Consider the following 20,141-nt stretch of genomic DNA (forward strand, 5'->3'; position numbering starts at 1 on the left):
GGCTATGTCAGAAAAGCCGATGACACGACATGTATTTTAATTTCAAGATTGACCAGGAATAGTTTGATTTCTCCGTCAAAATATATCCTGATGCACATTGTGCGAACTTCTTTGTGCTAAACTATCAATCAGTAATACTGCACGAAGGTTATTACATAAATCTATAGTCTTGGGAAGTATTCCAGATGACTGCATTGATAATCTACTAAAAAGATATCAATTAAGATAACCAAAGATAATGATTAGATACTAAATCAAATTGATGACGTACATGTTTATAGGGGAAGGGGTGACTATTGTACACGATAAAGGGTAACAGTTTTTCTATCAACACATAAATATGGGAATGCATAAAATTGAAACTTGGATCTATATTTCTAGCTATATATCAAGAAGGTAGAGTCCTATACAAAACTGTAAGCTTAAAATAATGACCTGACCAGTAGGTAGATAAAGCAGAAGATGAAAAGTTGATGAAAAAATGATCATAAACGCGAAAAAAATGAAATCAAGTTCAAATCAAGGGTCAAATTAATCAAGTCATTTCAGCTAGAAACCCTTTCAAATCAAGTGAAGTAGTGAGGCAGGCTGAGAATTAGCAGATATTGCGGTATTAGACTGAAGGAAATAAGACAATGATAGTTTCTTACACAAAAAGGGCATGGCTATGTCAGAAAAGCCGATGACACGACATGTATTTTAATTTCAAGATTGACCAGGAATAGTTTGATTTCTCCGTCAAAATATATCCTGATGCACATTGTGCGAACTTCTTTGTGCTAAACTATCAATCAGTAATACTGCACGAATGTTATTACATAAATCTATAGTCTTGGGAAGTATTCCAGATGACTGCATTGATAATCTACTAAAAAGATATCAATTAAGATAACCAAAGATAATGATTAGATACTAAATCAAATTGATGACGTACATGTTTATAGGGGAAGGGGTGACTATTGTACACGATAAAGGGTAACAGTTTTTCTATCAACACATAAATATGGGAATGCATAAAATTGAAACTTGGATCTATATTTCTAGCTATATATCAAGAAGGTAGAGTCCTATACAAAACTGTAAGCTTAAAATAATGACCTGACAAGTAGGTAGATAAAGCAGAAGATGAAAAGTTGATGAAAAAATGATCATAAACGCGAACAAAATGAAATCAAGTTCAAATCAAGGGTCAAATTAATCAAGTCATTTCAGCTAGAAACCCTTTCAAATCAAGTGAAGTAGTGAGGCAGGCTGAGAATTAGCAGATATAGGACCCCCCCCCCATTTTTTTTTAATTGGAGGGGGGGGGGTTCATTTTCATTATTTGTTTTGCGTGTCACATTTTTGTTTTCATGTTTAGAAAACGTGCCATTTCTATTTGTTTTATTGTGTTCCCCTCCACCCCTCCTCCTGCGGTTAATCTTGGCCCAACCCTGAAACATTATAGTGCACCATTTTGCAAAAATTAGCGTCAAGCAATAAAATCGATCAAGAAAGGAATCAATTTTGCGTGCAGAAAGTACATGTATAATCGGCCAGATAATAAAGACAATTACATATTTTAAAAAATACAATGTTGAGAAGAGCAGTACGATGAAATAAACCTCTGCATACATGTACTTCAATTCGTGCATTTTCTTGTAAGCAGCACTGCTCCAAACCCTGACTCGTATGCCAGAGCTTAAAGCAATTTCAAAACTTATTATTTGATTATAATGACATTATTTTAAAAAAAAGTCCTTATTCGTGTAACCCAGTATTATAATTAATTTTGTTTGGTTTCCTCAGAAATGTTACACGAACTATTTCCCCCTCTTAATCCACCGACCGCTACTGACGTAATTCTCTCAATTATTATACAATCTAATATTGAACTTGGTGACCCACTGTTGATAACACTGAATTGTGAGGTACATAACAGGTATAAAAGGAAAACACACAATTCATTTTTTCCATATGTCTATTATTCATTCTATTCCAGTGCCAAGAAGACTATTGTGGTAAGAAAAGTTGATATTTTCATCCCATATGTTAGTAATTTTCGTACTCAATAATCATCTCCACATGTCACTTCACGTTGTAAAACGTTAAGTAAATACATGTAGAAGCAAATATTTAGGGCTTTCCCTCGTCCGTCTCTTAAATATTTAAATGGTACCAAAAGAGAGTGTGATTTGGGTTTGTCGAATATATGAGCAACTTGCTACAAGTATGTTGTGTTGTTTTCGTATTTTTTTTTCGATAAATCTCTTTTAGTTCAATTAATGAGGCCGGCACAATTTTAGTTTTTCAGGAGATCGCTTACTGACATTTATGGGTAGATTGCAGAAATCTTTCCAAAGAAATATCGGTCTTAAAGGGGAAGGCAAAACTGAGATATGAAAGATGTTTCCACATCATTTTATCGGTACATACACTACCTGCTCTAAATGACAGCTAGCTTTTGAAAATGTGTTCCATTTTTGCAGCAAGTTGTACTGATGTGTGTGTGTGTGTGTGTGTGTGTGTGTTGTCATTACAATCTATCATAAGCAAAGATTATTGATTGATTGATTGATTTTATTCGTCAAGAATATCACAGGATATAAGATACAATAAGTGCGAAGAATACCTTGACAGGATAACCCATGAAAGCAGAGTGGCTTACTTCTTGCAGTAGGTCCATGCTTCCAATGGAGTCTTATGATAGTAAAAAACATTATTGTAACAACTGTAATAACCTCCACAAGTACAAGAATATGGTAAAAAAGGAAATAATTATCAATCAAATAATTTGCGAAAACCTGAAGCAAACAACAATAATTTCAACGTACCCTATATCATCTGCAATACTGAAAACCAAATGTACAAAATGTTTGTTGTTTTACTGGTAATGCTGTTCTCTATACAGTGCGTCCCACAAAAAACGAAACCGAGATTTATCGATGATTTATCATAATTTAATCATAAATACAATAAACAATTGACCTACCATTGTAAAGCTTAGAATCTCCTCTTTCATCTGAAATTACTTAGATTGTTTCTCGTTCACGCATGAGTGAGCAAAAACAATTTGAAGAGGGGATACAAAAAAGTCATTTGGCGGGCTGTATCTGGGTTTCAAAAAGATAACCACATTTTTAAAAAGTTCAATATCTGCCCTTTAATTTGATACCTCAATTACAGAAAATGGTCAAGAAATAACAAATTTCTGGTTATTTGAAATAAGGCTTGAATTTCAATAATTTCATAAAATCAAGAGGTTCTACAGGCTAGCGTTCAAACACACTTGACACTCCGTTTTGTTGACGATCAGCCATGCATTAAGTCTTTTGTTAACCATGCGATAGCTTCTGTGGGAAACCGGTGAAAACACGTTTATTTAATGAAATTATGGAAATACAAGCATTGTTTCGAGGGAACATAACTTTTTTACTTCTTGACCATTCGTTGTGATTAAGGTATCAAATAAAAGAGCAGATATTGAACTTTTTAGGCATGTGATTTTCTTTTTGAAATTCAGATACCCCAGGCCAAATGAGTTTTTGGTATCCTTTCTTCAAATTGTTTTTGCTCACTCATGCGTGAATGGAGATTAATCTAAGTAATATCAGATAAAAGTAGAGATTCTAAGCTTTACACTGGTAGGTCATTTGTCTATTGTATTTGTGATTAAGTTATGATAGATCATCGCTTTACCTTTTTTCTGGGACGCACTGTATAGTAGATTCAAGTTTTAGGAATTTCTTTAGTTCACTCTTAAAGTGCGAAAAAATTGTAACAGTTTTTAACTTGATTAGGAAGATAATTCCAAAATCGGATGCCATTGTAATAAAAAGTGTTCCCGATATGACCTTCACGGTTCGGTAATACAAAATTAAAATTACTATTTCTAGTATCATACCTTTTGATAATCGAAACACGTCAAAATTATTGGCTGTGTAATGATTTATTGTATCCGAAATATTTTATTCACGTGCATGGTGCAATACTATTTGTTTAGCTCTTTGATCTACATGGAGGAATCCTGCATTTTCAAGTTCATTACATCCGACGTGTTTTCTTGGGCCTAAAACATTTATGAATCTTACGATCTTATTCTGAATTATTATCTGAACCTTTAACTCAGGGTTGAAAGTATACCAATTATTAAATAATTATTAAATAAATAAAGTGAAATTCACATAGCAAAATGCCGAAATCTTCATCAAAATTGGATGACAAACAATAAAGTTATTGAATTTTGAAATTTAGCAATAGTTTGTGAAACTAGTTATATGCACGTCATCATTAATATGTATTTGTTGGGCTGATGACGTCACATCCCCAATTTTCTTTTTATTATACATGAAATCATAATTGTTTCATTTTTTCATGCGTGTGTGAATAATGTGTTTCCTTTATAATGGAATATGTTGAAGCAATTAATATCTCATGCACTAAATCAGTTGTCCATCTAATTTGTTTCCGTTCTTGGTAGAATTTTTTTGAATAAACCTAATTTCAAATAATAGAATAAAAATAACAAGTGGGGATATGCCATAATCAATTTGCTCATAGAATAGTCATAAAGACATGCCTAGAACTGTTTCACCGGAATAATGCAAATCTTTAAAATGCCATAATTTTGTTAGTCCTTGTCCGATTGGATCAAATATTCAGTGTTTTGTTTGTCCGATTTTTCTTTATCTGTTCAAATCATATTATTTTGAACTAGAATGCATCCCATTAAGGGATTGTACTGTAATATATAGTGGAAGTTATGTATCAAATTAAGACACAATGTATCTCAACATGAACAATGTCTTTAATATGTAAGTTTTAATGATATTTCAAAGAGCGTATTTTGGGCCGAAAACATGAACACATTATCGCTCATGCCCCATTTTATAACATAATTTTTTACAAAAATTTCTTGTTAATGCTTTCGAACTCAGTGGCGTACCTTGGGTCACAGCATGGGGGGGGGGGGGGGCACCAACAAAAAATTTGAGTCACTTATTGGTCGTTGAGAAGTGCGCTCAATTGCCAGGTATGCTGACCTAGTAGAAACATTTTAAGGCCTGTGCCATTAAACGGATATGTATCTCATAATGCGAGAGCGAAACGCGAGCTGAATTTTTTGTTTAGATATTCAGACCTAAAAAAGGATATTATAAACATTTTTTGTAATCGTGATACATACCTGTCTCACTATACAAACAGTGCGAGCGCGAGATGAAATATTTGTATATATTGACCCCAAACATGGTCATGAAGAGCATACATATCTCATTATCTCACCATAGTGCTGATTTTGTTAGAAATACAACGAAACTCATGAAACACTTATTGTAGTCATTGTAATTATGAACATGGTATGCATCTCAAATAATGCGAGCGCGAAGCGCGAGCTGAAAATTTCTGAAATTCAGACACGAAGAGGGGCATTCTAATGCTTGTTTTTAAGAATTCATTAAGACCATACGTATTTCATTAACCAAATGATGGGAGCGCGAAACGCGAGCTGAATTTTTTTATATTCAGACCAGAAAAAATGGGCATTTAAGGACTATTTGTGGGAATTCATAAAGGGCAGAAATATATCACAAATCCACTAAGGCGAACGTAAGCGGACTGGAAATGTTTTGTATTCAGACCTTAAACGGGGCAATCGCTTTTAGTAGTCATGAAAAAAAAGCATATTTCACGACAAAAATCAATAACAGCTAGAAGTGTGAGGATATATTTGGTGTATATTGACGTGAAAACGGGATCTTTGGTAGTACAACAGGATTGATTGAACAGACAATGCGAACACCAGGAAAGATGAACACATAGGCCCTAAGCAATGTTTCATAAAGTTATGAAAAAATCTGATGAAATATAGTATAATATAATATTAAAACTTCCAATAATTTATTCTCCTCCAATTCCTTTTTTTTTGGTACTTTTCCCTCTTTTTTCTTCTTTTCTTCTGTTTTTTTTTGCCAGCCGATGGGGGGGGGGGGGGGGGGCACGTGCCCCATGTCCTCCCGTAGCTACGCCACTGTTCGAATTTATACACTAATTAATAATTATTAATGGCTAAAATATCAGAAAAGTTGAATAACTTACATTGCCTTGATCATGCTGATAAAACAAAAAAACCACAAAATCACATTGTTTCAGAGTAATTCCTTATCATTGTAGGTAGACATGAGGACATTCATCGTACTTCTTCTTGCCGTGGCGGCATCCGCCAGATTGGCACCCCTTCTCACCCAAAGGAATCGCATTCCAGGACGTTACATCGTCAAGCTGAAGGTTGGTACCTTTCGTACACTTAATTGTACAATATATTCACCCAGAACATAATATGTGTCATTAATGTGTCATTACGAAAGTTTTGTAACTATTATTAAGTCGAAATAATTTGTATTACTATATCAGAAGGTGCGTTGAAAATGACAAAGGAATTATAATGGTCAACCATGCGGACCGAGATGCGACATTTAAACGCAGTTGCCTGCAGCATCATTCGGGAATTTGGCGATAGTTAAACGGATATTCCTGAATTAACCTCCCTTGACAACATTTATACAGATTGAGTTGAAAACAATCCATTCAGTAATCATGATCAGGTCAGAAACAAGAACATGAATATTTTATTCATTTTGCTTGCGTACGTTGTGTTGTCCTCCTGTCTTAAGGCCTTGCTGAACTTGGATAAATTTAACAATGGGCAAGTAAACAATCTATATCATTTTTTGCTGTAAATGATCTGCTTATAATACCATTTAATCATTTATCCTAATAATATTATTTTGGGGGCCTTAACAGAGCGGAGAGAAAGCTGAAGACATGATCTCTACCTTGAGCGGAGTGAACGTCCTTTACAAGTACAAGACTGTTTTCTCTGGATTCGCTGCACAGCTTTCTGATCGCATGGTCCAGAAGGTAATATAATCATCCAGGCTATCTGTTCATACATCAGCATCAATAATTTAAGCATATGTATGTTTCGTAATATGGGTGTTTATGGTATTGAACTTCTGAAACGAGGTTTAATAAAATTTAACCGGAGTTTACTTTTCACTGTTTATATTAAACAGTTTTATCGATAACACTGAAAGAGACGTGACCAATCCTATATTCATACCAAACTAACCCGACGTTAACCAGCCGATGCTTTGCCATTCAAAATAGCCTTATAGCTTTGATCGGTATGGATTTGGTTTCCTCGCGATGACTGTATCATTAGCCCGAACTAGGAACCTCTTAATCAATGTGAAACTTCACCATGAAAGGCTCCATCGCCTGATTATGAACAAGGGTCAAGGGATGAAAGCTTCGTTTAGTTTGGTTTTACTCACGGTAAAAAAATACAGGATATAAATTAAACAATGTTTAAAAAGGATAATTAGATAAATGAATGTTATACATAAATTGAAATAAATTATATTCAATTATTCAATATTTAGAATGATCCACTTCAGAGTAGCTATAAAAGTTAGTTTCTTCTTTCTCGGGATCCTTGGGATTTCGATAATTAGATATACATCATTTATGATCTAAACAACACAAAGGTTTTCGCTTGTTTCTTTTGTCGCTCCGTTGGCATGAACAGCTCCGTGAGTCCCCTGCTGTGGAGTATATCGAAGAGGATGGCGTTGTCTTCGCCAACTCAGTGGAGTCCTGGGGTCTTGATCGTGTTGACCAGCTCAGTCTCCCACTTGATGACGTTTACACACCAATCGGTGATGGCAATGGCGTCGATGTCTACGTCATCGATACCGGTATCAATGAAGGTCATGTAGACTTTGGCGGAAGGGCGTTCATCGGATATGACGCTCTTGGCGGATCGGTGAGAATACCTTGCTCGATTTGCTTCTATTTTTTTTCGCACACTTTTTGATGGGTTGGTTGATGAGTAATACGATTGCAAAGTATTATGCTATTCCTCAGTTTTTTACACTTATGGAAAACATTATCCAAAGCTATTTTGGATTGATGTACTTCTTCACAGACATACACATACGTATCACGCATTTGATGCTGCGATCTAGCATATCAATACATCGAAACGTTGATAAAAAATACATGTTTGTCTAATTTGGTCTTAAAAATACCTTCTGCTTTAAGAGCCTACTCGGATAATCATGTAAAAGTTCTCCGCAAAGTAAGTCTACCAAAGGGAAAGAGTTCCATTTGCGACAGCCACCTTAGCTAACCCTAACCTTACCCCAAACCCTTTATATATATATATATATATATATATATATAATTTTTTTCACTTTGGGTAGCTGTCGCAAGAGGAACTCTTCCCTACCAGAGTTCAACAGCCGCTATCTTTCTTTTAGTTTACTCTCTTTATGTGATAAAACGAACATCAAACTCATTTTTGACAGGGTGACGACTGCAACGGTCACGGAACTCATTGCTCTGGAACAGTAGCCGGAACCCTCTATGGTGTCGCTAAAGCATCCAATGTGTATGGTGTTCGTGTTCTTGGCTGTCTTGGCTCTGGATCATGGGCCGGTGTGGTCGATGGTAAGGTCGTGTCTTTAAAGAATAGAACTTCAACCTGAAACTCAACAAGGCTACTACTGGCTTCGCACAAACACACAATAAGCAGCTTCAAAAGTATTTGTAACACTCAACCGGTCGTTGTTCCACGCGTTAGGCAATATAATGGCTATAGCCCACTTTCAATCTCTAGTCTTGTCTGCAAAATTCGTGGTGTCAAGATACCTTTAGCAGTGTCATTAGTATAGGCCCTATTGTCATGATGTTCAACTGCTGCCTTAAACTATGAGGCGCCGAATGTACCAATATTATATAGAACAATTATTTGTTATATAATCATTATTTATTAAATAATAACTATTATTTATATATAATTCACATTTTATTTGTAAATAACTACTATTATATAAAATATCATTTCTAATTATTTATATATAATTCCAAGTAATACTTCATTATTTGTAAATAATAATAGTTCGACATTCCATTATTTATAAATAATGATTATTTGTTTTTCATTATTTATAAATAATGATTATTTGTTTTTCATTATTTATAAATAATGATTATTTGTTTTTCATTATTTATAAATAATGATTATTTGTTTTTCATTATTTATAAATAATTTGTTGAGTTTTTCATTATTTATAAATAATGATTATTTGTTTTTCATTATTTATAAATAATTTGTTGAGTTTTCCATTATTTATAAATAATGATTATTTGTTAAATAATGAAAACGTCTACTTCATTATTTATAAATAATTTTTTCGAGTGCACCATTATTCTCATTATTTATAAATAATCATTATTTAATGTTCGAGTTTTCCATTATTTATAAATAAAGATTATTTGTTAAATAATGAAATATCTACTTCATTATTTATAAATAATAATTTTGTTTCAATATCCCATTATTTATAAATAATCATTATTTATAAACAATTTTTACAGTTTGCCATTATATACAAATAATCATTATTTATATACAAATAACCATTATTTATTAAATAATGCCATTATTTATTAAATAATGCCATTATTTATTAAATAATGCCATTATTTATTAAATAATGCCATTATTTATTAAATAAAGGAAAACTCGCTATAACATGCAAATGTGGGACCGCCCATGATATGAATATTCATGATGCGATTTCCTTTTTCGTGATTTTTCTTCACAAATTTTTGTCCATTTCCTCTTCATAATGACATTTCTTGAAGCAATTTTCTAGGGATATGGTCTGATTGTAATATTCTTCATTTTCTATATAACTTCGTCTTCGTAGAAATATCAAAAAGTGTAATTTTGTACGATTTTTCCTACAGTTCACAATCCCCATAGGCGCGCGTGTATCGTAGGGACAACCGGTGAATCGATCGAAATACTACGTTGGTTGGTCCCCGGAAGTGGCGGGCAGAATTTAGCCCGAATCCTCGATGGAAGTCGATCAAGTGCATATGAGCTGAGAGAGTGAAATATCAGTGTACTTGTACAGGCCCTTCTACTTTTTATAAATATTTCTTGTTGCTTTTTTTGTTAAGTTAATTTTTCCTGGTGTAGAGATAAGTTTCAGTTCTAATAATGCACTTCAAATACATTTTGGAGTGTCTGTTTGAGGCGTTTGGGGCGATTTCATGCACCCTGGCCCCAAAATGCTCGCAACGACAATACGGGGGCATGATGACCCCTAAATTTTTAAAAACTTATTTTTCTATTGAAAATTATCACAAAATTCACCAAAAGTGTGCACGAAAGCCTTCGTATTTCACTTTTAAAACTCCAAAAAGTGCCCAAATGACAAGCTTGGTCGCTTCGCTGTGTCGCTTTCAACTTGAGAACGTTTACGCGCGTCTGCTTGGCCCCCCCCCCCCTCCTCCGAAAGAAATTCTGTATACGGCCATGCTCTAAAGAGCCTGGCACATTGATTTATGTATACTTCATTTTCATTAATTTTATCTCATTATCATCATTATCTTACGCAGAATTTTTTCCGGGAGGGGGGGTGGGGGGAGCAGGACACGCGTAAACTTTCTCATAAAAATCTTGAAAGCGAGACAGCCACGGGACCAAGCCCAAATGACAAGCTTGGTCGCTTCGCTGTCTCGCTTTCAACTTGAGAACGTTTACGCGCGTCTGCCCCCACCCCCCGAAAGAAATTCTGTGAACGGCCATGCTCAAAAGAGCATATGGCACATTGATTTATATGTACTTTTCATTTTCATTATTTTTATCACATTATCATCATGGCCTTACACAGAATTTTTACCGGGGGGGGGGGGGGGGGAGCAGCTAGGACGCGCGTAGTAAAGTTTCTCAAAAAAATCTTGAAAGCGAGACAGCGACGCGACCAAGCTCAAATGACAAGCTTGGTCGCTTCGCTTTTTCAAGATTTTTATGAGAAAGTTTACGCGTGTCCTGCTCCCCCCACCCCCCCTCCCGGAAAAAATTCTGCGTAAGATAATGATGATAATGAGATAAAATTAATGAAAATGAAGTATACATAAATCAATGTGCCAGGCTCTTTAGAGCATGGCCGTATACAGAATTTCTTTCGGAGGAGGGGGGGGGGGGAAGCAGACGCGTAAACGTTCTCAAGTTGAAAGCGACACAGCGAAGCGACCAAGCTTGTCATTTGGGCACTTTTTGGAGTTTTAAAAGTGAAATACGAAGGCTTTCGTGCACACTTTTGGTGAATTTTGTGATAATTTTCAATATAGAAAAATAAGTTTTTTTAAATTTAGGGGTCATCATGCCCCCGTATTGTCGTTGCGAGCATTTTGGGGCCAGGGTGCATGAAATCGCCCCAAACGCCTCAAACAGACACTCCAAAATGTATTTGAAGTGCATTATTAGAACTGAAACTTATCTCTACACCAGGAAAAATTAACTTAACAAAAAAAGCAACAAGAAATATTTATAAAAAGTAGAAGGGCCTGTACAAGTACACTGATATTTCACTCTCTCAGCTCATATGCACTTGATCGACTTCCATCGAGGATTCGGGCTAAATTCTGCCCGCCACTTCCGGGGACCAACCAACGTAGTATTTCGATCGATTCACCGGTTGTCCCTACGATACACGCGCGCCTATGGGGATTGTGAACTGTAGGAAAAATCGTATAAAATTACACTTTTTGATATTTCTACGAAGACGAAGTTATATAGAAAATGAAGAATATTACAATCAGACCATATCCCTAGAAAATTGCTTCAAGAAATGTCATTATGAAGAGGAAATGGACAAAAATTTGTGAAGAAAAATCACGAAAAAGGAAATCGCATCATGAATATTCATATCATGGGCGGTCCCACATTTGCATGTTATAGCGAGTTTTCCTTTATTTAATAAATAATGGCATTATTTAATAAATAATGGCATTATTTAATAAATAATGGTTATTTGTATATAAATAATGATTATTTGTATATAATGGCAAACTGTAAAAATTGTTTATAAATAATGATTATTTATAAATAATGGGATATTGAAACAAAATTATTATTTATAAATAATGAAGTAGATATTTCATTATTTAACAAATAATCTTTATTTATAAATAATGGAAAACTCGAACATTAAATAATGATTATTTATAAATAATGAGAATAATGGTGCACTCGAAAAAATTATTTATAAATAATGAAGTAGACGTTTTCATTATTTAACAAATAATCATTATTTATAAATAATGGAAAACTCAACAAATTATTTATAAATAATGAAAAACAAATAATCATTATTTATAAATAATGAAAAACTCAACAAATTATTTATAAATAATGAAAAACAAATAATCATTATTTATAAATAATGAAAAACAAATAATCATTATTTATAAATAATGAAAAACAAATAATCATTATTTATAAATAATGAAAAACAAATAATCATTATTTATAAATAATGGAATGTCGAACTATTATTATTTACAAATAATGAAGTATTACTTGGAATTATATATAAATAATTAGAAATGATATTTTATATAATAGTAGTTATTTACAAATAAAATGTGAATTATATATAAATAATAGTTATTATTTAATAAATAATGATTATATAACAAATAATTGTTCTATATAATATTGGTACATTCGGCGCCTCATATTAAACACAATAGCTGTTGTAGTTAACATCGTCCCAGATTATGTAGACAATGCATTTTGTAAATGCTTCTGCTAGTCTTGAACGAATTTTAGATCACTCTGCCGATTAACGAGCACCCGTGACAGAATGGATACAAGGACGATGCCATGGAAACAGAACACTTTACATAAGCATCGATAATGATCAATTCAAAACTGGGGAAACTTAATGAAGATGTTTGGCCGTAGGCCTATTCATTTTGAGTTGATGCATTGAGATACACTCAAATTTCACTCGAAACGGAACTTGGATGAAGGTTGTCCAATTGTAGAAGAGCGGTCTGTCGTCGTACCCTCTCACGTCCCTGGCCATACGCACTTCATTGATTTTTTATTCTTATTTTTTGCTTTCTGCACTAGGTTGTGAATGGGTTGCTGACAACCATGACGGTCCCTCTGTTGCCTCCATGTCCCTTGGTGGTGGATCTAGCCAGATTGTCGACGATGCCGTTCAATACATGGTGGACGCAGGTATCACAGTCGCAGTAGCCGCAGGAAACGATAACAGCGATGCTTGCAACACCTCACCTGCTCGTTCAGCAACAGTAAGTACCCAATTATCCGCCTGTCTATTTCTACATGCATCAATCATGAAAAACATGGATAAAAATTGTCATGTTTCAGTTTAGGGTTGCAACAAAGGGACCATAGACAAAATACTTTACATTGATAAAGACTTCAAATAGCATTATGGCGGCAGATATCTTTGTGAGCCAATTATCGGTCGTTAATGGTGATATCTGGGTCCAGACTAAATTTATAGACGTAGTTTCAATAACTGTCATCAGTTTTCTATTATAAAACCATCGCATATAGGCTATCACTGTCGGAGCAACAGATAGTACCGATACCCGTGCAACCTTCTCCAACTACGGTCCTTGTGTTGATATCTTCGCTCCAGGAGTAGCCATTACTTCCACCTGGATCCGTAGTGATGACGCCATCAACACCATTAGTGGTACCTCTATGGCCTGCCCACATGTAGCTGGTAAGTTTTTTTCACTGTCGTTGGTAACACTAAGTCATTTATGCATGCAACAGATAGATTTATGTCAGCATCAGTGGTAACTAGCTTTATGTGGTATGATATGCTTTTTATGAGCAGTAACTATATGGTGGCCATATAGGCACGCCTCTTTCAAGATGACTGAAGCCTATATCTTGCCCTCAAGGATCGATCATTATTTGTGGTAACGCTTTTCATCTTAAAGCTGGTAGACTTCTGATATATCAATGGCTGGTGTATTTTGTATTCTCCACAATTTTTTCAGGTCGGTTACGTTTATAGCAGGTTTTATCACCATACCTCGATGGCTTGCTAAGTACAGATGGGTCAGCTTACTATCCTCTATGTTCCGTTTCAGGACAAGATTTCCCACATATCGAACTTGGAAACATTAATAATACCCTAAAATATCCATTGTGTCAAAAATACCCTTTTTTCAAATACTAAATATGCTAGCGGGCTATGGCAAAATGTGGTCATAAAGATCTTATTGTTCATGTGCACTTTCAAAAAAATGTTATTGCACAGTGGCGACCGCACAGAAGCGTTGTTAATTAGCTTAACAGAACGCTAACAGTAGGGCCAGTCACACCTTTTACGGGAGACCACCGCTATACGCATTGTTTTCACTAACAGAGCACTAAAAGTAGGCCTACCGGTATCAGTAAACTCACAGAAGCTTAGCCGCCGAATTCCTAATAATCTAACAATAAAATGCTTAGCAGAAGCTAACAGTGGCGCTAATGTTAACACAAATCACTAACAGTGCCAAGGGCACCAATAGTGACGATGTTTGTGAATAATTTATCTCTTTAAAACTTGTCTACCTTTCTTATACTAAGTAATTTAAAATATACCTCAACCGAATTAAAGGGGTATTCTGGGCCCAACAATATATGAATAAATTAAGTAAAATTAGATGAGCAAATTGGTGAAAATTTCATCAAAATCTTATAAAAAAATAACAAAATTCTTGAATATTAAAAATTAAACACTTTTTTTGCAACTGATATTACTGAGCAGCATGTGGCCATGAATATGCAATAAATGGAACGATAATGCCATATCCTCTAGCTCTTTCCCCTTTTTCTGATTTTATTGAAATGAACTCATAATTGTCTCAAATGTGTGTATGTCGCCCGAGTAACAAAATGATAATCTTTGAAGCAATATTCTGTGTGGACAAAATTTAAATAAACCTATTTTTGTATGATACAACAGACCCTCATTGCATTCCAATTTTTATCGATTTGTCAGTGTTTTGTTTGTCTCACTTTGCTGTTCAAACCGTATTGTTTTCTTCAGCATGGAGCACCCCTTTAGAAATATAGGTATATAGCGGGGGATGCTGATTAGTGCCAAGATATATGATCCTTTTCAAATATTTTTTGTATGCCTCAAGTATTTTTGTAGGCCTATATGATAATGAATTACATTCCTTTACCCTTTCCTAGACAAGATTTTAAACTTGTAGGATGTGCAAATAATCATAACTAAATCTAAGTTAAATCTAGATCACTACGCACAAATTATAGATTTTGCCTTACTCTAATCCCCTAACAACAGCTTTCTGTGCCTTCTGTGCGGTAATTCTACCCATGTTGTTAGGAGCTGATTTGTTAATGGATAATACTATACAGATTGTGATGTCAAGCGTTGATCTCAGATCTAAATAATGCATTATAGCCATCGCGGTGAGATTACCGGTTGTAACAGGGCCCTTTGTTAGCGCAGTGTTAGTGAAATTTTACGCTAACAGCGTTTCTGTGCGGCCGATGCAGCTAGGTCTACATCCTGGTCTAGATCCAGCTCTTTAAGATTCAATAAAAGTGTTTTGTAGTATGATCCTTTGTTCCTTCTGTTACCGTCGAATTTTTTGCGCTTTGCTCTAATAAAAAAAATCCTTCAGAACCTTACACCATTTTCTATTAAATCTGATTGAAATCATTTCAGGTGCTGCTGCTATTATGATTGGTATGGACCCTAACATGTCCCCCAGTGAAGTTAAAGATGCCATGCAACTGAAATCCATCGCCGATGCTGTCATTGACCCCAGAACAGGATCACCAAACCTCCTGCTTTACGTTGGTGAAGGAAGCGGGGGTGGCTTCATCCCTGAGCCTTACGTCCCAGTAGGTAAGACGTACACATTACTCTTCATTTATTTACGGATCTAATAATTTAGCCTGCCGGCCGCGGGAAACGTACCACGCTACCGGTATTCCAATGTCAAAATTAATTTGATATTTAGCACCCCGGTCCATCCACAAATTACATATACAGGGGGTGGGTGAGTCATTAAGACAAAGGACACCTGTTTTTAAATTAACAAACTAAATTGTTAATCTAAATTGTAAATCTATTACAATGATTTTTTTAACCATTGAATAAAATTTTTAAAAAAATAGCAAAGATAGCAATGAATACATAGTGTGTTTAAAACAACATTTAATAGCATTTTCCGATCACTCCAATCCCTTGTATATATTTTGATTGATTTTTGATTTTTTTGTTGTAAATTTTATAGTGGAATTTGATGTAAATGATTTGTATGTTGAAGATTTATCAATAAAAACATAAAAAAAAAAAAAAAAAAAAAATTTAATAGCATTATTTGTAATTCATCGATTAAACCTGTAAGTGGGAAATATGTTATTTTGGCATATTTGGCTCTCTAAGGCTGCGGTGGCTACTTCAACGTGTCTGGTGGTAGCTTTGCTAGCCCTAACTATCCAGACCAGTACGACGATGGATCAAACTGTGACTTTATCTTCAAGGCCCCAGAAGGCGAGGTCGTCATCGTAACCTTCAACGATTTCGATCTTGAAGACGGCGCTGGATGTCAATACGATGTCCTTCAGGTAGGGATATGGTTTATTTTACCCAAAGTCCTCATCTCACATTTATTTAGACGAATTAGACAGAATTCATCGCATATAGGCGTCTGTAGTTTCTTGGTTCACTCATGATCTTTGGTTCTATTTTCATGTGTTCATACATTTGTATTTCTTTGACCTTATCACAATAAAGACAACTTTATGTGATAATAATACTAAAAAATGATGACGATTATCTTTACAATGTTTTATATTTCTATTTAGCGCCATGGACCTGACAAAACTTCTCGAAGGGTTTTACCGAAACATGTAAATGACAAACCCTATTCATACTACAGATTGAACCATCATGACTCTGCCATGGTATTGAGCAATACCTTATTCACTTTAACAATATCACCATTACGTTTTCGTAATTATGTGTTTCCCCTGTAGATCTACGATGGACCAAGTGCATCAGCAACTCTTCTTGGAGAGTACTGTGGAACAGACAGTCCAGGAATCGTAAGTAGCAGCGGTAAAGACATGTTTATCAGATTCACCTCAGACTCTTCCATTACTCGCACTGGATTTTCAGCGGTCTACCGATTTGGCATTCCACCCTCACCTCCTGAAACCGGAGGTAAGCAATTTGAAAATGATTAATAAGTATTAGACCAAAGGTCAACATTTGTGTTAAACATCAGGGGCCCATTGCAGGAAGAGTTGCATTTAATTAAACGCATGACATAAAATCAAGTGCAAGTCAGATGCGAATGCACGGTCATGATTGGTTGAAAATCAAGCTATGTTTGATCGCAACTCTTTCTGCAAGGGACCCCAGGGCTCCGTCTTACAAACAGTTACAATTGACCCGATCAATCTCAATGATATGGAAATCCAACAATGTCGTATTTTATGTACAGGACATTTGCACAATCTCTCGAGTTTACAAAGAGAATCACACTGAATCTTCAAGAGAATGATGAATGTATGAATATACATTATATCTAGAAAATATTTTGAACAAATTTGCATTTTAGATTTTGACGTTGCATGGCCGCCCATGATCGGATCAATCGCACCTCTTTGTAAGACAGGACGGACCCTGCAATCTTTACATTCCTGAATGCAAATTTGAATTCTTTCACATAGCTCTATGTCCTCTGTTAGCATTTAGTCACGATGCTGGCCGGTTTGTGATACGAAGGGTTGCAATCCACTGAATCAAATAGACTTCAAACAATCCCTAAATGTGCAATAGGTGAGAGATTATACAAATAATGTTTCAGGGGCGGCGGAGCGAAATTAAAAGTGCGGGGGCACACGAAAAAGGGCACCTTTTCTTTCGAAAAGGGCACTATCTTAAAACAAAGAAAAATAATAGTTATCTACAGTGGCGGAATCAGCCAAAAACTTCGAGGGGGCTAGATAAAAAAAGGAGCACTGATTCGAGAAAGGGCATATACAAGAAGGCAAGGGGGCTCACACTTGCTCACACATAAAACGGGTACTCATGTGAAAAGGGCACAGTTGTCAATGGTACGAGAAATGACACTTGCTAACTCTTAAAACGGGTCGATCTCAGCTTAAAGGGGCACAGAACACGTTCGTGAGGGTGCATTTTTTTGGTAAAAATTGGCACTTGTACGAGAAAGGGCACTTGGTAACACCTAAAACCAGTCTTCAGGTGAAAGGGGCACATAACACGTTCGAGAGGGGGCATTCTTTGGTTAAAAAAAATTGGCACTTATACGAGAAAGGGCACTTGGTAACACCCAACGCGGGTCCTCCTCAGGTTAAAGGGACACAGTAAACGTTCGTTAGGGGGCATTTTTCTTGCGTAAAAAGGGCAATTTTTCAGTGCTTCAAAAAGTGGGGATGGGCACTGTGCCCCCCTCCCAGGATCGCCGCCCGTGTTATGTTATGATCCCAGAATCCTAAGTCAAGTCACCTACACCACAACAGTGTATCATCATCAAAGGGCCTCTCAGTTGTCTACATCACCAGTCCAAACGATTGGCTAATGTGAACCAATAACCTCGAATCAGGAGGTTGAAGACTTAAAACAAAGATTGTCACAGGGGCACATTAAAAAAAAAAAATCCAACTCGATGATTACTGAATTCAGTAATGACCAAAATGGGAGAACCATGCGGTTGCCAAATATGTATACATTTAGTATAGATAAGGGCTTACAAAATCACTTTCTACGTGTTCTAAAGCATAAATGATTTTTTTTTTTCAGATTGCGGTCATACTTTCACAGGAAAGAATGGACTCTTCTCATCTCCTAACTATCCAAGTAACTATGGTAACAATGAAGACTGTGGTTTCCTCATCCAGGGAGAAGTAGGAGAGGTTGTCTCATTGGCCTTTGATGACTTTGAGCTCGAGCAACATACTACATGTGGTTATGACTCCGTTGATGTAAGCTTTGCTGTTTTGTATTGAATTTTAGAGTTTACTAAACATAATATAAAAAGAAAGTCCGGCCCCTAATTCGAATTGGTATAACGTTTCAACGAAACAATAATAAGCTACAATACGAAACAACATTATTACAAATGACAGTGTAGACATAAAATCGATCCATAAAGTTATGTCTGACTTATCACTCGTTAACGAAAAAATTTCACCCTTTTCAAAGTTCACACAGACGTTAATCAATAAAGTTAAAAGGTTTTGTCAACTTTATCCAGAAGGAGGTAACTTTTTATATAATGTTCACTGAGGCTGATCTATCCACCTTTTTGTTTTATATACTCGGATAATACTGTAATAAATGTGTCATTTATCTCGTCTACCACTGGGTTGATCTTGATCTTCCTTAATTACATGACACGTAAGATAAATGATCTGACAAAATCTATAATTTGTTGACCAGTTATTGTATTTTAGTATTTATACGTTATTGTTTCCTTCAATATCTGATCGATTGGTTTATTCAGATACCAAATCTTTGATAAAATACATGAGACAATGCTGTGCCCAATATTTTTATTCATCAGAACCAAAACTCAATATTTCGTATATTTAAACTTTTTATCAATACAATTTATTTCCATTCTATGATATTTTGATTTTATTGGCTTATCCCCTGATTAATTCAACTATGCACCTTTTCTAGCTTTACTACATTTAATTCTTACATGAACGTAAGGCGTATCATTCGGTTTTATATCCAACGTCGCCATTCACTGCTTCATCCAAATTCTTTCAAGAGAATAACATCAATTAATTTTCTTCTTCTGACTAGGTCCATGACGGTGATATGAATGGTCCTATCTTGGACAAGCTTTGCGGACTCAATCTTCCAGGCGTGGTTACATCCACACAAAGTTCGATGTATGTCAGGTTTACAAGTGATAGCTCGGTTACTCGAAGGGGATTCTCAGCGACATACGCAATCCTGTAATCTAAAATGGTATTCAATAGTATTGCATAAATATATCAAAGGTATTTGTCTGTTCTAGGGGAGGGGGTGGGTGTCAAAATTGAGCTATAATGTCAAGAAACTCATTAATATATTGCAGTTACCCAGATAAAATTGAAATCAATAAATGTGCAATGACAAACAGATTCTCATTTCTCACTTGATTTATTTTCGTAGCAATTAAGGTTTGGGAGTGGTAGCGATTCACTGATGGCTTCAGCAATGTATGTGGGTGTGTGTGTGTGTGTGTGCGAGAGAGAGGGGGTA

The 20,141-nt window shown here is 35.4% G+C and overlaps 1 protein-coding gene across 1 annotated transcript; it reads left to right on the top strand.

Moving 5' to 3' along the window:
* Positions 1-1,866: 1,866 nt before the first annotated feature.
* LOC129258443 (extracellular serine proteinase-like) lies at positions 1,867-20,020 on the top strand. The gene is made up of 12 exons (XM_054896719.2): positions 1,867-2,000; positions 6,151-6,264; positions 6,781-6,897; positions 7,568-7,804; positions 8,349-8,490; positions 12,977-13,161; positions 13,433-13,604; positions 15,576-15,758; positions 16,302-16,483; positions 16,895-17,081; positions 18,687-18,868; positions 19,698-20,020. Exons 2-12 carry the CDS (start codon positions 6,157-6,159, stop codon positions 19,854-19,856), a joined length of 1,854 nt encoding a protein of 617 aa, XP_054752694.1. The 5' UTR covers positions 1,867-2,000; positions 6,151-6,156; the 3' UTR covers positions 19,857-20,020.
* The last annotated feature ends 121 nt before the right edge of the window (positions 20,021-20,141 follow it).

Source organism: Lytechinus pictus, chromosome 1 (assembly GCF_037042905.1).
Source record: "Lytechinus pictus isolate F3 Inbred chromosome 1, Lp3.0, whole genome shotgun sequence".
In the NCBI taxonomy this organism is placed as follows: domain Eukaryota; kingdom Metazoa; phylum Echinodermata; class Echinoidea; order Temnopleuroida; family Toxopneustidae; genus Lytechinus; species Lytechinus pictus.